We start from the raw sequence: 19,553 nt of genomic DNA on the forward strand, positions 1-19,553 counted from the left end.
CGCTTTTCCAGCACCGCACTTTTCGACACTGAGTGTCCAGTGTCTGCAGTCCTCACTTTGATGTCAATGTCTGACAGTCACTCAATCCATTGGGAACGCAACAATTTTCGACTGTGATTCTGTGAGAAGGAGCAAAGCTTTTTAGTTCCTGTTTCTGTATGTTTTCAGAATCAGTGGGACTGGATGAGAGACCGTACTGTTGCAGTGCACTGAGTGTGGACCCAGAAATAGTTATACAGCCTGGAAAGAGGGATTCACGGCAGGGAGGGGCTCTACACATTTTTGTGCGTAGGTTTGGCCATGGGAAAACCTGAGCGATCCCGCCCCGTAGAGAAACCATGTAAGGGTGGTGACTGTGGGAAAAGTTTCCATTTCCCGTCTGCCCTGGAGACTCAACGGCGCACTCACACCGGGGAGAGGCCGTTCCCCTGCACAGAGTGCGGTAAGGCCTTCAGCAATTCCTCTGACCTGTTGAAGCACCAACGGGTCCACACGGGGGAGAGGCCCTTCAGCTGTCCCAAATGCAGGAAGGGCTTTACCCAGGCCTCCAGTCTGCTGACCCACCGACAGGTCCACACCGGGGAGAGGCCGTTCCTTTGCACCAAGTGCAGGAAGGCCTTTAGCAATTCCTCAGGCCTGCTAAGGCATCAGCGGGGCCACACGGGGGAGAGGCCCTTCAGCTGCCCTGAGTGTGGGAAGGTATTTAGCAATTCCTCCGACAGACTGAAGCACCAGCGGGTCCACACTGGAGAGAAGCCCTTCAGCTGCCCCAAATGCGGGAAGGGCATTACCCATGCCTCCACCTTGCTGACCCACCGGCGGGTCCACACCGGGGAGAGGCCCTTCACCTGCCCCGAGTGCGGGAAAGCCTTCAGCAATTCATCCGACGGACTGAAGCACCAGCGGGTCCACACTGGGGAGAGACCCTTCAGCTGCCCTGAGTGTGGGAAGGGCTTTACACAGGCCTCCACCCTGCTGGCCCACCAGCGGGTCCACACTGGGGAGTGGCCATTCACCTGCTCTCAGTGTGGGAAGGGATTCACCCGCTCTTCCCACCTGCAGAGGCACCAGCGAGTTCACATTCCATGGCAGGGGGATTGAAAGAGCAATGGCAGAGTCCCATTATCGACTGGACTCCTGGGTTTGAATCCCGTTGTGGCAGATGGCGGAATTGGAATTCGGTCAGAAGTCTGGAGTTCGGAATCTAACGATGAAACCATTTTTGGGGGTGGGGGCGGGGGCGTGAGATCCCCCATCTGAATCACTCATGCCCTTTTTAGGAAAGGAAACAGCCGTTGCAGGAAAGGATTCACTCAGTTGTCCCAGCTGCATCCTTTACCCGGGTGGCCTACATGTGACTCCAGACCCAGAGCAGTGTGGTTGACTCCCCCACCTGCAGAAATGAACAGGGAGAAACTTACTTGGCTGCAGGGTCTGGGTTGAAATTGCTGAGTGAGGCAATACTTCCTATGGGTTAAGGCTGTACCAAGGATCCAATTACAAAGGGACAACTTGGTGGTGACTAATAGTAAAGAAAGTGGAGGGTGGGGGGACTGTGTACTCTTTGACCTTGAGCTGTTTTTAAAAAAATAAGCTACTTTTTCTACGCCTTTTTGCTGGGGGGATCTGAAGTGGGAACAAAGTTGGGTCTTGATAAAGGTTACCTGAACTTACTGCCGGGTTCAGACTTTCATTGAAAGCTTTGAGCTCCAAGAGGTTTTTGTTTTAAAGCTGCTCATTTCTTTCAGCCTCCTGCGCTAAGTTTCCAATGTCATGTATCAGATGGAGCAGTGAATGAGTAGCTAGTATCATTAAAAATTGTAAATTTTTCATGTGTGCAGGTACTGCGTCATTTCATCAGCATTGTAAGGTTTACTGGCAGTACCAGGAGGTGTGGGCTGCCTTCACTAGAAATGATGTGGAGGAGCCAGAGATGGACTGGGTTGGATCAAGTTAAAAAAAAAATCACACATCAGGCTATAGTGCTTTATTTGGAACCACTAGCTTTCGGAGCGCTGCTCCGTCATCAGAAAGCTGTGGAACAGGATCATAAGGCAGAGTTTATAGCAAAAGATCACAGTATAGTGCAAATGATCGGATATATTGAACAAACCTAGATTATTGTGAAGTCTTTTGTCTTTTAGAATAGATTGCAAATTTTAGTTCATTAATGTGTAAATTCCAGAAAGTCTTTGAAGTCAGATTCTCGAGATTACTTATGGTTTTATATAAATAGGTTTCATCTCAGTTCAGACAATAATGAAATGTGTGAGGTTTGAGTCTGTCTGTATCCCAATCTTGAATCAGACTGGTTCTATTTCCAAAGTAGGAATTTACAAATATTACATGTATCAACTGCCTGCAGGTTGTTTGCTTTTTGATCAAAATTGAATGTATCTGCAAATGCAAATTCACCCCATAGACCTGTGTGTGCATGAGAGAGTGTGTGTGCATGAGAGCGCGTGTGTCTGTTTGCGTGTGTGCATGCTTGAAGCGTGAGTGTGATGGAGGAGAAGCCTGTGAGAGAGTGTGAGTGTCTCAGAGAGAGCATGTGTATGAGAGAGGTATGGATAAAAGCGAGGGGTTGCATTTTGCTAAAACAAGGAAGGGCAGGATTTGTATAGTTAATGATAGGGCCCTGGGTTGCGTTGTAGAACAGAGACATGGTGGGTTTCAGGTACATTGTTCTATGAAAGTTGCATCATTGGTAGACAGGGTGGTTAAGAGGCGTTCATTACACTTGCCTTCATTGTTTACAGCGTTGTGTATCGGAGTTGGAACATCATGTTGGTAAGACCACTTTCAGAGTACTGAGTACAGTTCTGGTCGCCCTGTTATAGCATGTCGGAGAAATTTGCCCAATAAGTTAGAGATCACAAAGCGCGGTTCAAAGTGAAATTGACAAACACTTTATTACAAGCAATGTCACTGGAAGAGAACCTGACTAGGCTGACACAGAATTGACAGTCTGTACAGGTAGATCAGAATTTCTCTTCTAAGAGCTGAGGATGAGACCAGTTTTTATAATAATGCTGTACGATAAGGCTGATTAAGAAATGGGGAATATACAATGTATCTGGAAATGGAGTAATCTAGTTACAAGGATGCTAATTGGAAAACAGTTATCAGATGAATGTCCTGTTCCTTCACACAGTGTAACATCCTGACTATCGATGGTTCCATTCCTCTTCACAGGTAGGTGTTAACTTCTCCTCTGAAGTGGTGAGGTGCTTCCATTTCTTGTTCTGGAAGCAAGTCCTTGCTGGTGCCTCTCTGTCTGACCTGCTCTTTGTGTGGCTTTGGTATTGTTGGGTTGTGAAACTGTCCTTGGGGCTTTGAGATACCTGTGGTGCTCTGTCATTGTAGTGAGGTTGAAGTGCATTCCTTTGTCCGTGTGCTGTCAGGTTTGGCTTGCGAGCCTGCATGGGCATTCTGGGTATTTTAGGTACAGTTTGGCCAATTTTGCTTTTGTGGGCCTATTGTGGGTTGGCAGAGTGGCAGATCTTTTTCCACAATTTCCCCCCCTTTTCTTTTTGTTTTGCTCAGGGGAGGGATGAGAAGGGGCAATGTAGCCGGAGCCAGGGGGATTGTCAGGTGGGGGTCTCAGTATCAGACAGATAGCTCTCTGTGTCCGAGTCTGGTCCAGGAGAGGCTATTTTAGGGGCAGGGATGTTCTCCCAGTGGATCTGTGCTAGCTGAGTGGTGAGGGGGACAGAGGGTAACAGAATTGTACGTAGGCGTGAACAGCACAGTCGGATAGCCATGGCTAGCACTCTAAGCCTGGCAATGATAGTGATGAGGGCTATCAGTCCCTGCAGTCAGGCTCTGCGCGTGCCCTCTTTCACAGCGAGTAGGTAGTCCAGGGCTATCGTGTTCTGCAGAGTCACAGTACAGATGGCAACAGCCTCCACATTCAGCTGGGCGAATACGTCTGCTGTGGAGTTTGCCACCTCCTGTACTGTGACAGCGAGTTTGTGGGCTTCTACCTGTAACTGTAAAGTTGCAGAGTGGGGTGACATCAGGTAGAGAGCTGCTTCAATGGCAGCGAGGGGTCGTCTGCTGCCTGGCATGGGCTTTGGGAAGGGAGGGGACTGGGAGTGATAAATTAATGGTACCGCATACCCAACATTGTAGCTCCCTGTCCAGGACAGCAGTAGGCTTTGTGGCCACAGATAAAATAGGTGCCATTGTTGGTCTGGAGATGGAGTGTCTGGGTCCCTGTCCAGCTGGTGAGGAAGGTGGTATTCTGGGTGATCTTGTTGAGGACCTGTCGGTTTAAAATGCTGCCTTCTGCAGTGGATCGGCGTGCTGCGGGAGTTAGGAGCAGGGAGTCAGTGCACCGGCTCTAGTCAGCCTCCCATCCAGATGGCTGTGTGTGTTTCAAACAGATGGAACCTGCAGGTGGCCCGTGTGTGTTAGTGTCAGCAATGGTCAGGGCTGGGGGCTCATGGGAGAGGTTGTAGGCCGGGTAAAAGCACCCTTTATATTTTTCCACGTGGTAACCTGCAGACCTCCAGCGGGCTGGACTGTTACCCCCATATTTGGTCATTGATGGTGGTATTTTGAGTGTGGTAACTTCAGGGGACCTGTCTGGCTCCAGGCACCATTCCGCCATGTCAGAGATATTTAAGGGGATTGAGGCTAAGGAAATACCCCCCGTGAGAGTGGACAGGGACCTAGTGCAGACCCAGCAGCGGGTTTGATTAAATCGCATACCCATGAGCCATTTTGAGGAAGGTGTTGGCCTGCAAATCACAGTGGATTATGAAATGTGCTGCCCCTTGGGCCTGTTTACCAGCAAGCCACAGTGTGATGGTCAGACAGATCAGATGGTGATGGCTGCCGCGAGCAGCTGGATTCATCCTCTGTGTTCGGAGTGGTGCCTTCCTCTGTGTGGTCCCTGTTCAGAGGTTGTGGAGCCCTCTTGGAGCGGGTGGTATGTGTCCATTCGAGCCATCCTTCCGGTTTCACAGCAGTCCGGATTGTCATCAGGATCAGGTACAGACCTTTCCACCGAGGGGAGAGAGAATCTTTTTCTCGTGATTTGATCATGACATAGTCCCCAGGTCAGAACAGATGAATGGGCAATGATTGGGGTGTGGGCAATGCAGCCCTGACCTGGTTGTGTGAACACTAATGCTCCTGCTAAGGGCCTGGACATACTCTAGTGGGGCCTCTTGTGTCAGAAGCAGGGCTGTGTCTGTGGTGAGTGTCAGGGGTCTGGTGGCAGTGGGCATAGGCTGCCCCATAAGTACTTGAAAAGCGGTGAGCACAGCTGTTCAGTTTGGCTGCGTATGTGTAGCATAGAGGGCAAGTGGCAAGGTGTCTGACCAGGTCAGTCCTGTTTTCTGGGTGGTTTTAGTTAGTGTGGTCTTCAGGATGCCATTCATCTGCTCGACTATGCCTGACGACGCGTTGGTTGGGGATGGGGTGTCGCTGTGGTATCCCTTGTGCCTCGCTAATGCCGGTCACGAGCTAAGCCGTGAGTGAGTCCCCCTCTCCGTCTCTATGCTGCTGGGAACTCCAAATCTGGGATGACATCCTTTAGGAGGCATTTTACTACCATACATGCATCATCCTTTCTTGTGGGAAATGCTTCCATCCACTCGGAGAACATGTCTCTGATGACCAGGATGTACTTGTAACCCTGTATTTGTGTGTGAAGTCAATCTGTAAGAGGCTGAAAGGCCCCTCAGGAACTGGCAGGTACTTGACAACTGGCTTCCCTGCATTGTTCTGCAGGCAGATGAGGCACTGTGACAGCAGGACTTGGGCAGCGGCAGTGAATCCTGGTCCATACCAGGACTGCGTTACAGTGTGTATCATGCCCCTCTTGCCTGTATGGCCAATGCTGTGGGCTGCTAGGGCCAGTGTGTGTAGGTGGGCACTTGGGCAAATGATGTGGCCATCAGGGTGTATTAGCAGGTTGAGGGAAGGAGATTGTGTGGCCCCAGTGCAGGCCCAACTGTCCTTTTCCTGCTGTGGAGCAGTTTCTTGGGTAGCTTGCACAGCCTCCATGGGGTCAGGGAATATGGGAGCCTGCAGGATGTAGATGGTGGGGTGCAGTGCAACCTCTGGGCTGCTGTGTCAGCTGAGGCATTCCCGAGGGTGACCGGGTCAGTGGCTGAGGTATGGGCACGGGATTTGATAATTGCTGGGGCTGAGGGTAACAGGGCTGCTTCCAGGAGATTAGAAATCAGCGTAGCGTGTTGTAGTGGCCTCCCTGCTGACGTGATGAAGCCTCTCTGTTTCCAGAATGTGCCAAAATCGTGGATGACTCCGAAGGCATATCTGGAGTCAGGATAAATGTTTGCTGTGTGTCCTTTAGCAATGACACAAGCCCTAGTGAGTGCAAACAGCTCTGCAGCTTGTGCAGATGTGCCATTTGGCAGTGCAGCTGACTCTAGAACTATGAAAGGAGTGCCGAGGGCATATCCTGCCAGTGTGCAGTGGTCTGAGGGTCTGAAGGATGAGCCATATGTGTAGAATATGAGGTCAGAGTTGTCTAGAGGTGTTTCAGAGAGGTCAGGGCATGGGGCAGCGACCTGCTGGACAAGGTCTAAACAGTTGTGTTCATCCGTAATAGTGGTCAGAGTGAGTGGAAGCAGGGTGGTGGGGTTTAGGGCAGGGGCACATTGTAGGGACATGATGGCTTTGGATAGTAAAGCAACCTCATAGCCAATTCTCTGGGTGGCAGTGAAATGTTGCTGCTGGAAATGGAGTAATCTAGTTACAATGATGCTAATCGCAAAACAGTTATCAGAGGAATGTCCTAATTCTCTACACAAAGCAACATTCTGACAGTATCGATGGATCAGGAGCTTCCATTCGTCTTCGCAGGTAGGTGCTAATGTCTCCTCTGAAGCGGTGAGGTGCTTCCATTGTCCTGTCCTGGGAGCAATGCTCTTGCTGGTGCCTCTCTGTCTGACCTGTTCTTTGTGTGGCTTTGGTCTTGCTGGGTTGTGAAACTGCCCTCAGGGCCTTGTGATAGCTGTGGTACTCTGTCATTGTTAGTGGGTACTTGAGCTGTACAGGTATTCCCTTGTCTGCAAGTGCTGTCTAGTTTCACTTGTCAGCCTGCTTGGTCCCTGCTAAGACATTCTGGGTGTTTTGGTACAGTTTGGCCAATTTTGCTTTTGTGGGCCTATTGTGGGTTGCCAGGGTGGCAGATCTTTTCCCACATACAATTACCAGGAATACTTGTATTCCTGAGAAGGATTCAAGTGAATCCTAGAGAGATGTTGCATCCTTGGACTATTCCCAGAAAGTGAATGAACTATCAAGACTCCAGTTAATTGGTAATTTTTATTTGTTTAAAAATGTGAAAACTTAATGAAGAGTTCTTCCAGTTAATCATTGGGTATTCAAATTTCTCTTCAGAATTAAAGATCATAACAAAACTGGGTGTCATTGTGGGATGTTGAATCTGTAGTATGTGCTTGGTAAAATTTGGATGAACAATATTTCAAAGTGAATGTTATCATGTTAAGTACTAAGACTTTCTGGAGAGGAAAGATTTGCCCTTGTGTGTTTTGCAACACTTGATCAAGGTCAGTTCAATAGAATACGCAGACAAGTTGATGCTAGAGTTGGGAGCTGTGGCAAAATATCAGAAATAATGCAGGCAGTAGCACGGCAATTACGGTTAGAAAGTTAGCTAAACAAATTATAAAAACAGGTTGGAAAGTTTTGTCAGCTTTTCTTAAAAAAAAGTTAACAAAAATGAGTCTGGGGATTCAGTAACGGAGGATAAAGAGATGGCACATGAATTGAAAAGAGTTTGAATCTGACTTCACTAGAGAGGATACAAGTAACACCCTGGAACTAGCTGTAAATCAGGAATTGAAAGGGAGGGAGGAACTGAAGAAAATTACAATCACCAAGGAATTAGTACTGAGTAAACTGTTGGAACTACGAGCTGATAAGTCCCGGGTATTTGAAGGAATTCATCCTGGACTCTTAAAGAGAAATTAGCGAGTGAAATAAGACCATAAGACATAGGAGTGGAAGTAAGGCCATTCAGCCCATCGAGTCCACTCTGCCATTCAATCATGGCTGATGGGCATTTCAACTCTACTTACCCGCATTCTCCCCGTAATAGTTAATGTATTGGTTTTAATTTTCCAAACCTCATTAGTTTCAGGGATGGTTTCTTTAGATTGGAAAAATCCTTTCTTCAAAAAGGGAGACCGAGAACAGGAAACTGCAGACCATTTAACTTAACATATGTAATGGGGAAAATGTTCAAAGCTATTATCAAAGATATTATGACAGGGCACTTGTATAAGTTCAAGGTAATCAGGCAGCCTGAATGTGTTTTTGTCAATGGGAAATAATGTTGTAATAATTTTTTGAAGAACGGCCTCTCCGTACTGCAACTGAGCTGATGAATCTCCAGTGCCCACAGGGAATGGAATCCCTTCCCTCAGTCCCCACATTTCCACAACTTCTCCGCAGTTCTGGTGACTTTTTGGCTCTGTGTTTCCGATGAACAATTGAAAGTGTGATCACACTCAGGAAACGTGTACAGTCACTCCCTCCTGCGAATAGTGTAATGTTTCTTCAGTCTGTGTAACTGGTTAAAGCGCTGCCCACAGTCAGCTCACGGGGAGACTCTCTCAACAAGGGGAAAAGACGTACAAAGGTTGAGCAGCGAGACAAAATGCAAAAGCAATAAAATGTAGAACCACGGGGAAAACATATTGTGGCTCGACCCCTTTTTTTCCTATTGGCATTTGGACACTTAAAATCTGTCAGGAACACCAGCATCCCGATAGAGCATACAGCGCATGTTTGCCGGTGTCAGCAACGTCATGCGCATGCTCGCCGGGTGTCAGCAAAAACACTGGGTATGATCATCGCAGTCCGCACAAAAAGGCGCGCGATCTTCTTTTGATTGACCAATAGGAAGTACAGGAGGACCGGAAAGAGTCTAGTCCTCCTGCCAATCAGAGCCACCCCATTGTCTGAATGCGGAAGTTGGACCCTGAGTTTCTGAAGCTGCTGCTGCTGCTCCTGTTTCTCTGAATGAAGATTGAGCTTCACCCCAGACTGCAATCTCCTTCCTCTGTCCAACATCTGTGAGTACGGCACTCTCTTCTCTCACCACCTTTTCCATTTCTTTTTTTTTCATTCAGGGCTTCAGTTGTTGACTTGCAGCAACTGAAAGGAAAGGCAGTGAATCGGGGTGGACAGACTCTGGAAACGTTGCTCCACGTCTGTGTCGCAATTGGCAAAATAGACAGGCAGGAGACTGGAAGAACAAGCCAGGTAGCATCAGGAGGTGGAGAAGTCGACGTTTCAGGGGTAACCCTTCTTCAGGATTGGGGATAGGTGCAGATAAAGAGTGTCCTTGGGGCAGGGTGGTGAATTGGGGATAGGTGAAAGGTCTGACCTGGTTGGTGAATGGGAGGAATAAATCTGGTTCATGAGTGATGAGGGGGAGGAGCTGAGAAGGGAGTCGTTTGGGGGGGGGGGGGGGAGAATGGGAAGTGAGGTTATTTGAGATTGGAGTACTCAATGTTGAGTCCTCTAGGCTATAGGCTGCCCAGGCGGAAGATGAGGTGTTGTTCCTCCAATTTGCTGTTTGGTTCATTGTGGTAATGGAGAAAGCCTAAGATAATCTTTTCAGAAAGGGAGGGGGAAGGGAAATTAAAGTGGGCAGTGACTGTGGACCTGCCTGCGATGCTCAGCAAACCGTTCCCAAGTTTATCCTCAGTCTCCGCAATGTAGAGAAGACCACAATTGGAAAACATGAGAAAAAGAGTACAACAATGTGAAGTTGTGAAAAAGAGCAGAAAGGAAGTGTATTATTTAAATGGTGATATACTGAGATGTGGAGAAAGTGAGATCTGCAGATACTGGTGATTAGAGTCAGTAAGTGTGGCGCTGGAAAAGCACAGCAGGTCAGACAGCATCTGAGGGGCAGGACAGTCGATGTTTCAGGCACAAGGGAATAGGGAATGATATGTGGATGTAGAAAGGGGGCTCAGTGTCTTTCTACACCAGTCACTGCCAGTTGTCAGACAGGTGCAGCAAGCAATCAGCAAGGCAAGTGGTATATTAGCAAGAGGAATTGTGTTCAGAATTGTGGATGCCTTCCTGCAGTTAGTGGTCATTGAATATATTCAAGGCTGAGTTCATCTGAGTTTTGAGCAACAATAAAGTGGATGTTTATGGGAGAAAGCAAGAAAATGTTTTTAAGACAAGTACAGAACAGTTACAGTCATACAGCAAAAAAAACAGACCATTCAGTCCAACTAGACCACGTTGAATATATTCACAAACTAATCTAGTCCCACCTACCTGTGTTTGGCCCATATCCCTCCGAACCTTTCCTATTCATGTAATTAACCAAATGTCTTTTGAAAGTAACATCACTTCCTCTGGACATTCATTCCACACGTGAACTACTGTATTTAAAAAAAAAAACTGCCTCAAGTCTTTTCAAAACCTTTCTCCTCTCTCCTTTCAAAATTTGCTGCCTAATCCTGAAACCCCCACCTGAGGGAAATGACACCTGCCATTCACCTCATGTATACTTCTCATGATTTTATAAACCTCTATAAGGTCACTTCTCAACCTCCTGTGCTCCAGTGAAGAAAGTCCCAGCCTATCCACCGAGATGTAGGAAGATTCATATCCAGTTATGGTCTGTTCAATGCTGGTTCAGGCTCCAAAGACCAAATGACCAACTCCTGCTCCCAATTCTCACGCTCTGTGTCCAAAGTTAAAAATCAAAAACACAGGATTATGGTCCAACAGGTTTATTTGGAAGCACTAGCTTTCAGATTGCTGCTCCTTCATCGGGTGGTTGTGAAGAATACCATTGTAAGACACTGAATTTATAGCAAAAGTTTACAGTGGGATGTAACTGAAATTATATATTGAAAAAGACCTGGATTGTTGTTAAGTCTCTCCTCTTTTAGAATAACCATGTTGGTTTTAGTTCTTTCATATGTAAATAGCAAAACCTTTTTTAAAAGTTACATTCCCAATTGGTATCATGTTGTCCCAGATAACGTATTGAAGGTGTGAGTTTCCCTGTGTGAGGCTGTCTGTACCACAACGGTTAGACTGATTCTAATCTTAAAAAATGGATTAACAGAATCTTACTTGGATTCATACAGTTTGTGTCCAGGACAGCAAGAGACCATCAGATATAGGAACAGCAATTAGGCCATTCAGCCCATTGGGTTTGCTCATACCATTCAATCGTGGCTGTTAAGTTTCTTATCCGCGTTCTCCTGCTTTTTCCCCGTAACCCTCGATCCCCTTGATACTCAAGAACCTATCTATCTCAGTCTTACATATCCTCAGTGACCTGGCCTCCACAGCCTTCTGTGGCAGTTAATTCCATAGATTCATTACTCTCTGGCTGAAGACGTTTCTCCTTACCTCCAATGTAAAGGGTCTTCCCTTTACTCTAAGACTGTGCCTCGAGCCCGAGTCTCTCCTCCCAATGGAAAGATCTTCCCAACATCCACTCTGTCCAGGCCGTTCAGTATTCTGTATGTTTCAATTAGATCTCCCCTGAGTGTGGGCCTGTTAAACAGCATGAACCAGACCCTTCAGGATGAGATACAGCAGGGATTAGGTTCTACAAAGTGAGAAGGGAGGGAGAGTGTGTGGGATGGAGATTTTCAGCTTCGAGAGAATGAGAGGAAGCAGAATTCACTATAAATTAGAATTGATCAGATGGTCCAATGGGCCAAGGAGTGGCAGATGGAGTTTAATTTAGAGAAATTAGGTTTTGCATTTTGGTCAAGCAATCCAGGCAGGACTGGCACAGTGAAGGGGAGTGTTGCAGAACAAAGAGACCTTGGAGTGCAGGTTCATAGCTCCTTGAAAGTGGAGTCGCAGGTAGACAGGATAGTGGTGGTGGTGTTTGGTATGCTTTCCTTTATTGGTCAGCGTATTGAGTATAGGCATTGGGAGATCATGTTGTGGCTGTACATTGGTAAGGCGACTTTTGGAATAGTGCATCCAGTGCTGGTCTCCCTGCTTTCGGAAATAACTTGTGAAACTTTGAGAGGGTTCGGAAAAGATTTGCGAGGATGTTGCTAGACTTGGAGGGTTTGAAGTACCCTGGAGAATCGGAGGCTGAGGGGCAGCCATATAGAGGTTTATAACGAGCATGGATAGGGTGAATATCCAAGGTCTTTTCCCCAAGGTAGGAGAGTCCAAAACTAGAGGGCATATGTTTGAGGTGAGAGGGGAATGATTTAAAAGGGCCCTGAGGGGCAACTTTTTCACGCAGAGGGTTGTGCATGTATGGAACGAGCTGCCAGAGGAAGTGGTGAGGCTGGTACAATTATCTTTAAAATGCATCTGGCTGGGTACATGAATAGGAATGGTTTAGAACCATAAGAGCCACATGCTGGCAAATGGGACTAGATTAATTTCGGATATCTGTTTGGCACAGACGAATTTGACCAAAGGGTCTGTTTCCGTGCTGTATGACTAATTGTCTTCGGTGAAAGCAGAAGTGTGGTTGTGAAGACTGGACTTTCAGAGCAACTTTCAAAGATTTTTTTGCCCTTACTGGGAGCAGAAGAAGTTACAATGAAATATTTGATTTGTGAGAGAGCAACTGAGTGAGCGTGGACATTTGGGATTTTGGTGGAAAGTGGGAATTCATTGCACTGTGGGGATCAAGCCCTTCCTATCCAGTCATTTCAGCTGGTGGATGAGACTCGGCAGTTCATGCAGGCAGTCAATCCAGATAATATTTTATAAATTCCTGCTTTGGAAATAGAAACAGTCTGACTCAAGACTGAGATACAGGCAAACTCTGACCTCATACCTTTAGTGCATTGTCTGAGCTGAGATGCCACCTTTTGTTGTAAAGCCTTATGTTATCTTGAGAGGGTGCCTTGCAGGAAATTCTGGGATTTACATATTAATGATCCCTGCAATCCATTCTAAAAGATGAAAGACTTAACAATCCAGATTTGTTCAATATATCATTTCCATGGCAGGCCACAAATGTCTTTCCATAAATTCTGTGCCTTATGGTCTTATTCTCCACAACCACCTGATGAAGGAGCAGTGCTCCGAACGATTGTTCTTCCAAATAAACCTGTTGGACTATAACGCGCGTTTGTGTAATTTTTAACTTTGCCCAGGTTAGGGTGGATTGATCATGCTAAATTATGCATAGTGCCCAGGGATGTGCAGGTGAGGGTGGATTGGCCGTGTTAAAGTACCCATCGTGCCCAAGGAGGTGCAGGTTTGTGTGGGTTAGCCATGCTAACTTACACATAGTGTCCAGGATGTGCAAAGTAGGGTGGATTGGCCAAGGGATATGGGCCAAGTGCTGACAAATGGGACTAAATTGATTTACAATATCTGGTCAGCATAGACGAATTGGACCAGAAGGTCTGTTACTGTGCGGTATATCTTAACGACTCTGGCTTTCTACTAAAGTTTGCCACGTCTCTTCTGTTCAGTTTCTCTCTGGTGTCTGTGTTAATACCTTGACGTGTCTGGTTATTCCTCAAGCTGTATTCCTGATTCATCCTGAATTGACACATTTTGTTTTGCTTCCCAAAATCAGACCTGCTCACTCTCAGTATCCCAATGTTGTGAAAGATATTAACTTTCAGGTGGAGTTATCCAATATGTAAGTCTTGACGTTTTTGCTGTTCTGATCCTGAATCAGCACCTTCAGGAGAATTACTTAGAGCGGAGTGAGAACAGAGGGGTGAGGGGGAGAGAGAGAGAGAGAGAGAGAAGGAAGTTGCTTTCAATTTTGTGGAATAACAAAAGAAAAGAATGCTGCACAGAAAGTAGAATAGCTTGTTCTGAATTTCTACCCTGCACTGACAGCGATGACTTTTGTAATCTCTTTTTCCAGAGTATTTGAAGATCCGAAGACAGAAGTTTCAAAATGAACAGATGAAGGGCTTATGCCCGAAATGTTGACTCTCCTGCTCCTTGGATGCTGCATGACCTACTGTGCTTTTCCAGCGCCGCACTTTTCAACACTGACTCTCCCCCATCTGCGGTCCTCACTTTCACGTCAATATCTGACAGTCTCTCAATCGATTGGGACAGCCACGATTTTTTATTACAATTCTGTGAGAAGGAGCAAAGCTTTTTGGTTCCTATTTCAGTACATTTTCATTATCAGTGGGACTGGATGAGAGACCCTACTGTTGCTGCGCACTGAGTGTGGAGCCTGAAACTCTTATACAGCCTGGAAAGAGGAATTCACAGCAGTGAGGGGCAGAACATGCATTTGCTTGTGGCCGAAGCTTCGGACATGGAGAAACCGTGGAAGTGTGGTAACTGTGGGAAAGGCTTCCGTACTCCGTCTGACCTGGAGATTCATCGGCGCATCCACACCGGGGAGAGGCCGTTTTCCTGTCCCAAGTGTGGGAAGGGCTTTACCCAGGTCTCTGCCCTGCTTAGGCACCAGCGGATCCACATGGGGGAGAGGCCCTTCAGCTGTCCCGAGTGTGGGAAGGCCTTCAGCGATTCATCCTCCCTACTGACCCACCGGCGAGTCCATACGGGGGAGAGGCCCTTCAGCTGTCCCGAGTGTGGGAAGACCTTCAGCGATTCCTCCACCCTGCTGAGGCACCAGCGGGTCCACACGGGGGAGACCCCCTTCAGCTGCCCCGAGTGCGGGAAGGCCTTCAGCCGTTCCTCCAATTTGCTGACCCACCAGCAGGTCCACACGGGGGAGAGGCCCTTCTGCTGTCCCAAGTGTGGGAAGGCCTTCAGCTATTCCTACTCCCTGCTGAGACACCAGCGGGTCCACACGGGGGAGAAGCCCTTCAAATGTTCCGAATGTGGGAAGGCCTTCAGCGATTCCTCCTCCCTGCTGACCCACCGGCGAGTCCACACAGGGGAGAGGCCCTTCAGCTGCCCTGAGTGTGGGAAGGCTTTCACCCGCTCCTCCCACCTCCAGAGCCACCAGCGACTTCACGTGCTATCGCAGGGGGACTGACAAAGCGACTGCCGAGTGCAGTTATCGACTGGACTATTAACCCAGTTCTGGGATCTGTTGGGTTTGAATACCACCGCGGCAGATAGCGGAATTGGAATATGGTCAGAATCTAACGATGAAACCATTTTCTGGGGGGGCGGGGAGAGAGAAAACCCCAGTCTGATTCACTCACGCCCTTTTTCGGGAAGGAAACTGCCATTGTGGGAAAGGATTCACTCAGTCGTCCCAGCTGCATCCTTTACCCGGTTTGGCCTACACGTGACTCCAGACCCACAGCAGTCTGTTTCACTCCACACTGCCCCCGTTCCCGGCCCCACGGGTTAAGGCTGTACCAAGGATCCAATTACAAAGGGACAACTCTGTGCTGACCGATAGTAAAGAAAGTGAGGTGGGGAGGGGGAGTGTGTGCGCTTTGACCTTGAGCTGTTTAAAAAGCAGCTACTTTCTCTACATCTTTTTGCTGGGGGGGATCTGAAGCTGTAACAAAGCTGGGTCACAATAAAGATTACCTGAACTTACTGCTGGACTCAGACTCTCATTGAAAGCTTTGAGCTCCAGATGGTTTTTTAGTTTTAAAGCTGCTCATTTCTTCCAGCCTCCTGCACTAAGTTTCTAATGTCGTGTATCAGATGGAGCAGTGAATGAGTAGCCAGTATCGTTAGAAATTGTAAATGTTTAAGGAGTACAGGTACTGCATCGTTTCATCAACATTGTAAAGGTTACTGGCTGCACTGGGAGGTGTGGGCTGTGTTCACTCGAGACTCTTATCTTTAAAATTGAGATTAGCTAAAATGATATATTCAGAAACATCATTGAAGTCTAAACGCATTTCAATTTTTTAAAAGAGCTGCTGAAATCTTTCTGAAACTTGCACTGGAATATGTGCAGTTAGGCCACAGCTCAGGACAGGCTGTAAGGGGTGAATGACCTATTCCTCATTTTGTGAAATTGGTTTCCAACTATGTAGACATAGTTATAGAGTTGTAGAGCCTGAAACAAACCGTTCAGTCCATACCTTAAATGAATCTGGTGACCCATTTGCCAGCATTTGGCCTATGTTCATCTGTACCCTTCCTATTCGTATCCCCATCCAGATGCCTTTTAAGTGTTGTAATTGTACCAGCCTCTACCACTTCTGGCAGTTCATTCCATACACGCACCACCCTCTGTGTGAAAATGTTGCCCCTCAGGTCCCTTTCCCCACTCACCTTCAACCTATGCCCCTTTAGTACTGGACTTTGGGGAAAGACCTTGGGTATTCACCCTATCCATGCCCCTTATAAATGTCTATAATTTTGAGGAGAGAATGAGGACTGCAGATGCTAGACATCATTTTCCACCCCCCCCCCCCACTTTATCCCAGTCCCATGCCTTCAACTCAGCACGCCATCTTGACCTGTCCATCAACTTTTCAATCTATCAGCTCCACCCACTTCTCCAACCTATCCATTGCCAAACCGTTACTACCTGATGCCTGGAGGAGGAACACCTCATACTCTGCCTTGCGACCCTGCAACCACACAGGACAAATGTGGATTTCAACAGTTTCCTCACCTCCCCCACTTTATCCCAGTCCCAAGCCTCCAACTTGGCGCTGTCCCTTCTGACCTGTCCATCATTTTTTCCTATCTATCTGCACCATAACCCCCTCCGAACTATCATCTTGCCACCCCCCCAACCCCCACCTCTCACAAACACACACACACACACCTACCTTCATCTACCTATGGCATTCTCAGCCACCTTGCCCCCAACCCCACCCTCTTCCCATTTATCTCTCAGCACCCCCGACCACAAGCCTCGGTCCTGATGAAGGGCTTATGCCCAAAACGTCAATTCTCCTGCTCCTTGGCTGCTGCCTGACCTGCTATGGTTTTCCAGCACCACACTCTCGGCATAATTTTAAGGTAATTGGAGGAAGGTTTCGGGGAGATGTCAGAGTAGGTTCTCTACTCGGATAGTGGTGGCTGTGTGAAATGCACTGTCAACAGTGGTAGTAGAGTCAGATACATTAGGGACATTTAATCGACTCTTGGATAAGCACATGAAAGTTAGTACAATAAATGGTATGTAGGTCAGTCTGATCTTAGAGTAGGATAAAGGGCCGGTACTGCATCGAGTGCCGAAGGGCCTGTACTGTGCTATGTACCTAAGTAGAGTCAAAAATGTTGTTTTATCAGCAGTACAGTCAGATCCGAGCAAACAAGGACATGCAGGTCATACTGCACTTAGACAGAGTGAGGCGTACAGGGTTACAGCTGCACAGGAGGTGCGCAGAAGCAAGGTCAACATTAAATTTCAAATTGGAGAGCTCCATTCAGCAGTCTAATAATGGCAGGGAAGAAGCTATTCTTGAACCTGTTGGTACATGTGTTCAAGCTTCTGTATCTTCTGCCTGACAGAAGATGGTGCAGGAGATCATTCCCGGGGTGGGAGGGGTCTTTGAGGTTGGTAGCCTTTCCACGACAACGAGAAGTGCAGATGGATTACATGAGTGGGAGGTTGGCTTCCGTGATGGACTGTGCTGTGCACACCACCTTCTGTAGTTTCTTCCGGTCCTGGGCAGAGCAGTTGCCGTAGCAGGACATGATGCACCCAGATTCAATGCTTTCTGTTGTGCATCTGTAAATGTTGGTGAGTGTCATTATGGACATGCCGAATTTCTTGAGCATCTTGAGGAAGAAAAAGTGTTGTTGTGCCTTCTTGATCGTTGCATGGGTAGGTTTAGATATTTAGCCACTCCTTTCTCATTCTTACTAACTCCTTTACTTGATGCAGTCACAGTCAGTTTCATACCTTGTGCTAATCTCTTTTGAAGGTCTTCTTTAGAAGGATAAAATATTATGAGGGGCAAAGGTAGTGTACATACATAATATGAAATCTTTAAACTTGAATTCATTAAGAGCAGAACAACGTATTTATGGTAAAAATGGGTAAACTTAACAGGTTTTATGGAGGGTGAGAGTGGGAAGTATGTGGAGGTGCATGGTAAAACAGGACCGAGTCTGCATGGCTTTGACAACAGGAGGTCATGTCTGACAAATCTATTAGGATTCTTTGTGCAGGTAATGAGTAAGTTAGACAAAGGGAGAGCCAGTGGACGTGAGCGATTTGGATTTCCAGAAGGCCTTTGACAAGGGGCTGTGCAGGAGGCTGCTAAATAAGATAAGAGTCCCTGGTGTAGGAGCAAGTACTGGCACGGATAGAGGATTGGCTGACTGGCAGAAGGCAGAGAGTTGGCATAAAGGGGTCTTTGGAGTTCCAAAGGGGTCCATGCTGAGAATGCTTAGACAGGCCAGGAGAATGGTCAGAGAAGGGGCAGATGCAATACAATGTGGTAAAGTCTGAGGTTATGCACTTTGGTGGGAAGACCAGAAACAGAGACTGTTCTCAAAATGGGAAAGGCTTCGGAAATGTGAAACAGAAAGGGATTGGGGAATCCCAGCTCAGGGGGAGGATTGTACCATTCATTCGGGGTGGTGTAGAAAGGATCGTACCATTGAGACTTTGGAGGATTGTACCCTTCATGGCTGTGGGGGAGTAAAGGATTATACCATTCAGAGGGAGACGATTGCATCATTCGAAGGTGGAGGGGTGTGGAGGAGGAAAAGGGGCGGGGAGTATTGTACCATTCACATCACGGGGTGTGGATTATACCATTCACAGGGAGAATTATTTATTTTTAGTTTTCAGAATTTCCACGATACAGAACATATGCCAATTTTCCCCACTAGAAATCGACTGAAACTGGGTGCACGAAAAAAATCCAGCAGGAAGATTATCAGTAAAAAGGTCTCGTTTCGGTCATAGCCGTTATAGACTTATAGTCACACCGCACAGAAACAGACACTTCAGTTCAACTCATCCATGCCGACCAGATGTTCCAATCTGGCCCAGTCCCAAGTTCCAGCATTTGCTCCATATTCCTCTAAATCCGAACTATTCATCTGGACACCTTTTAAATATTGTAATTGTACCCACCTCCACCACTACCTCTGGCTGCTCATTCCACACCCGCTCTACCTTCTGCGTGAAAACGTTGCCCCTTAGTTCCCTTTTAAATCTTTCCCCCTCTCATCTTAAACTTATACCTTCTAGTTTTGGACTCCTCCATTTCGGGGGGGGGGTAAAAGACCTTGGCTGTTCGCCCTATCCGTGATTTTCATGATTTTATAAACCTCTCAGGTCACCCCTCAGCTGCCTCCACTCCAGGGAGAACAGCCTCAGCCTAGTCAACCTCTCCCTATAGCTCAAATCCTCCAACCCTGGCAACATCCTTGTAAATCTTTTCTGAACCCTTTCAAGTTTCACAACATCCTTCCAAGAGGAAGGATGCCGGAATTGTACACTTATTCCAAAAGGGTCCTAAACATTCTCCTGTACAGCCACAACATGACCTCTCAAATCCTATACTCAATACTCTGACCAATAAAGGAAAGTATACCAAACACCACCTTCACTATCCTATCTATCTGCAACTCCACTTTCAAGGAACTGTGAACCTGCACTCCAAGGTCTCTTTGTTCAACAACACTCCCTAGAACCTTACCATTAAGTGTAGATGTGCTGCTCGGATTTGTTTTTCCAAAATGTAGCA

The 19,553-nt window shown here is 47.2% G+C and overlaps 1 protein-coding gene across 1 annotated transcript in view; it reads left to right on the top strand.

Annotated features, from left to right (window-relative positions):
* LOC148142793 (uncharacterized) overlaps positions 1–14,956 on the top strand; it is a 79,735-nt gene extending 64,779 nt beyond the window's left edge. The window contains exons 4-5 of the mRNA XM_087975750.1: positions 293–1,095; positions 14,183–14,956. Coding sequence (XP_087831876.1) covers positions 293–1,095; positions 14,183–14,956 — 1,577 coding nt within the window. The remainder of the gene's footprint in view (positions 1–292; positions 1,096–14,182) is intronic.
* The last annotated feature ends 4,597 nt before the right edge of the window (positions 14,957–19,553 follow it).

Source organism: Chiloscyllium plagiosum, unplaced genomic scaffold (genome assembly GCF_037043375.1).
Source record: "Chiloscyllium plagiosum isolate Xiang-an unplaced genomic scaffold, Cpla_swu_hap1 HiC_scaffold_27, whole genome shotgun sequence".
In the NCBI taxonomy this organism is placed as follows: Eukaryota; Metazoa; Chordata; class Chondrichthyes; order Orectolobiformes; family Hemiscylliidae; genus Chiloscyllium; species Chiloscyllium plagiosum.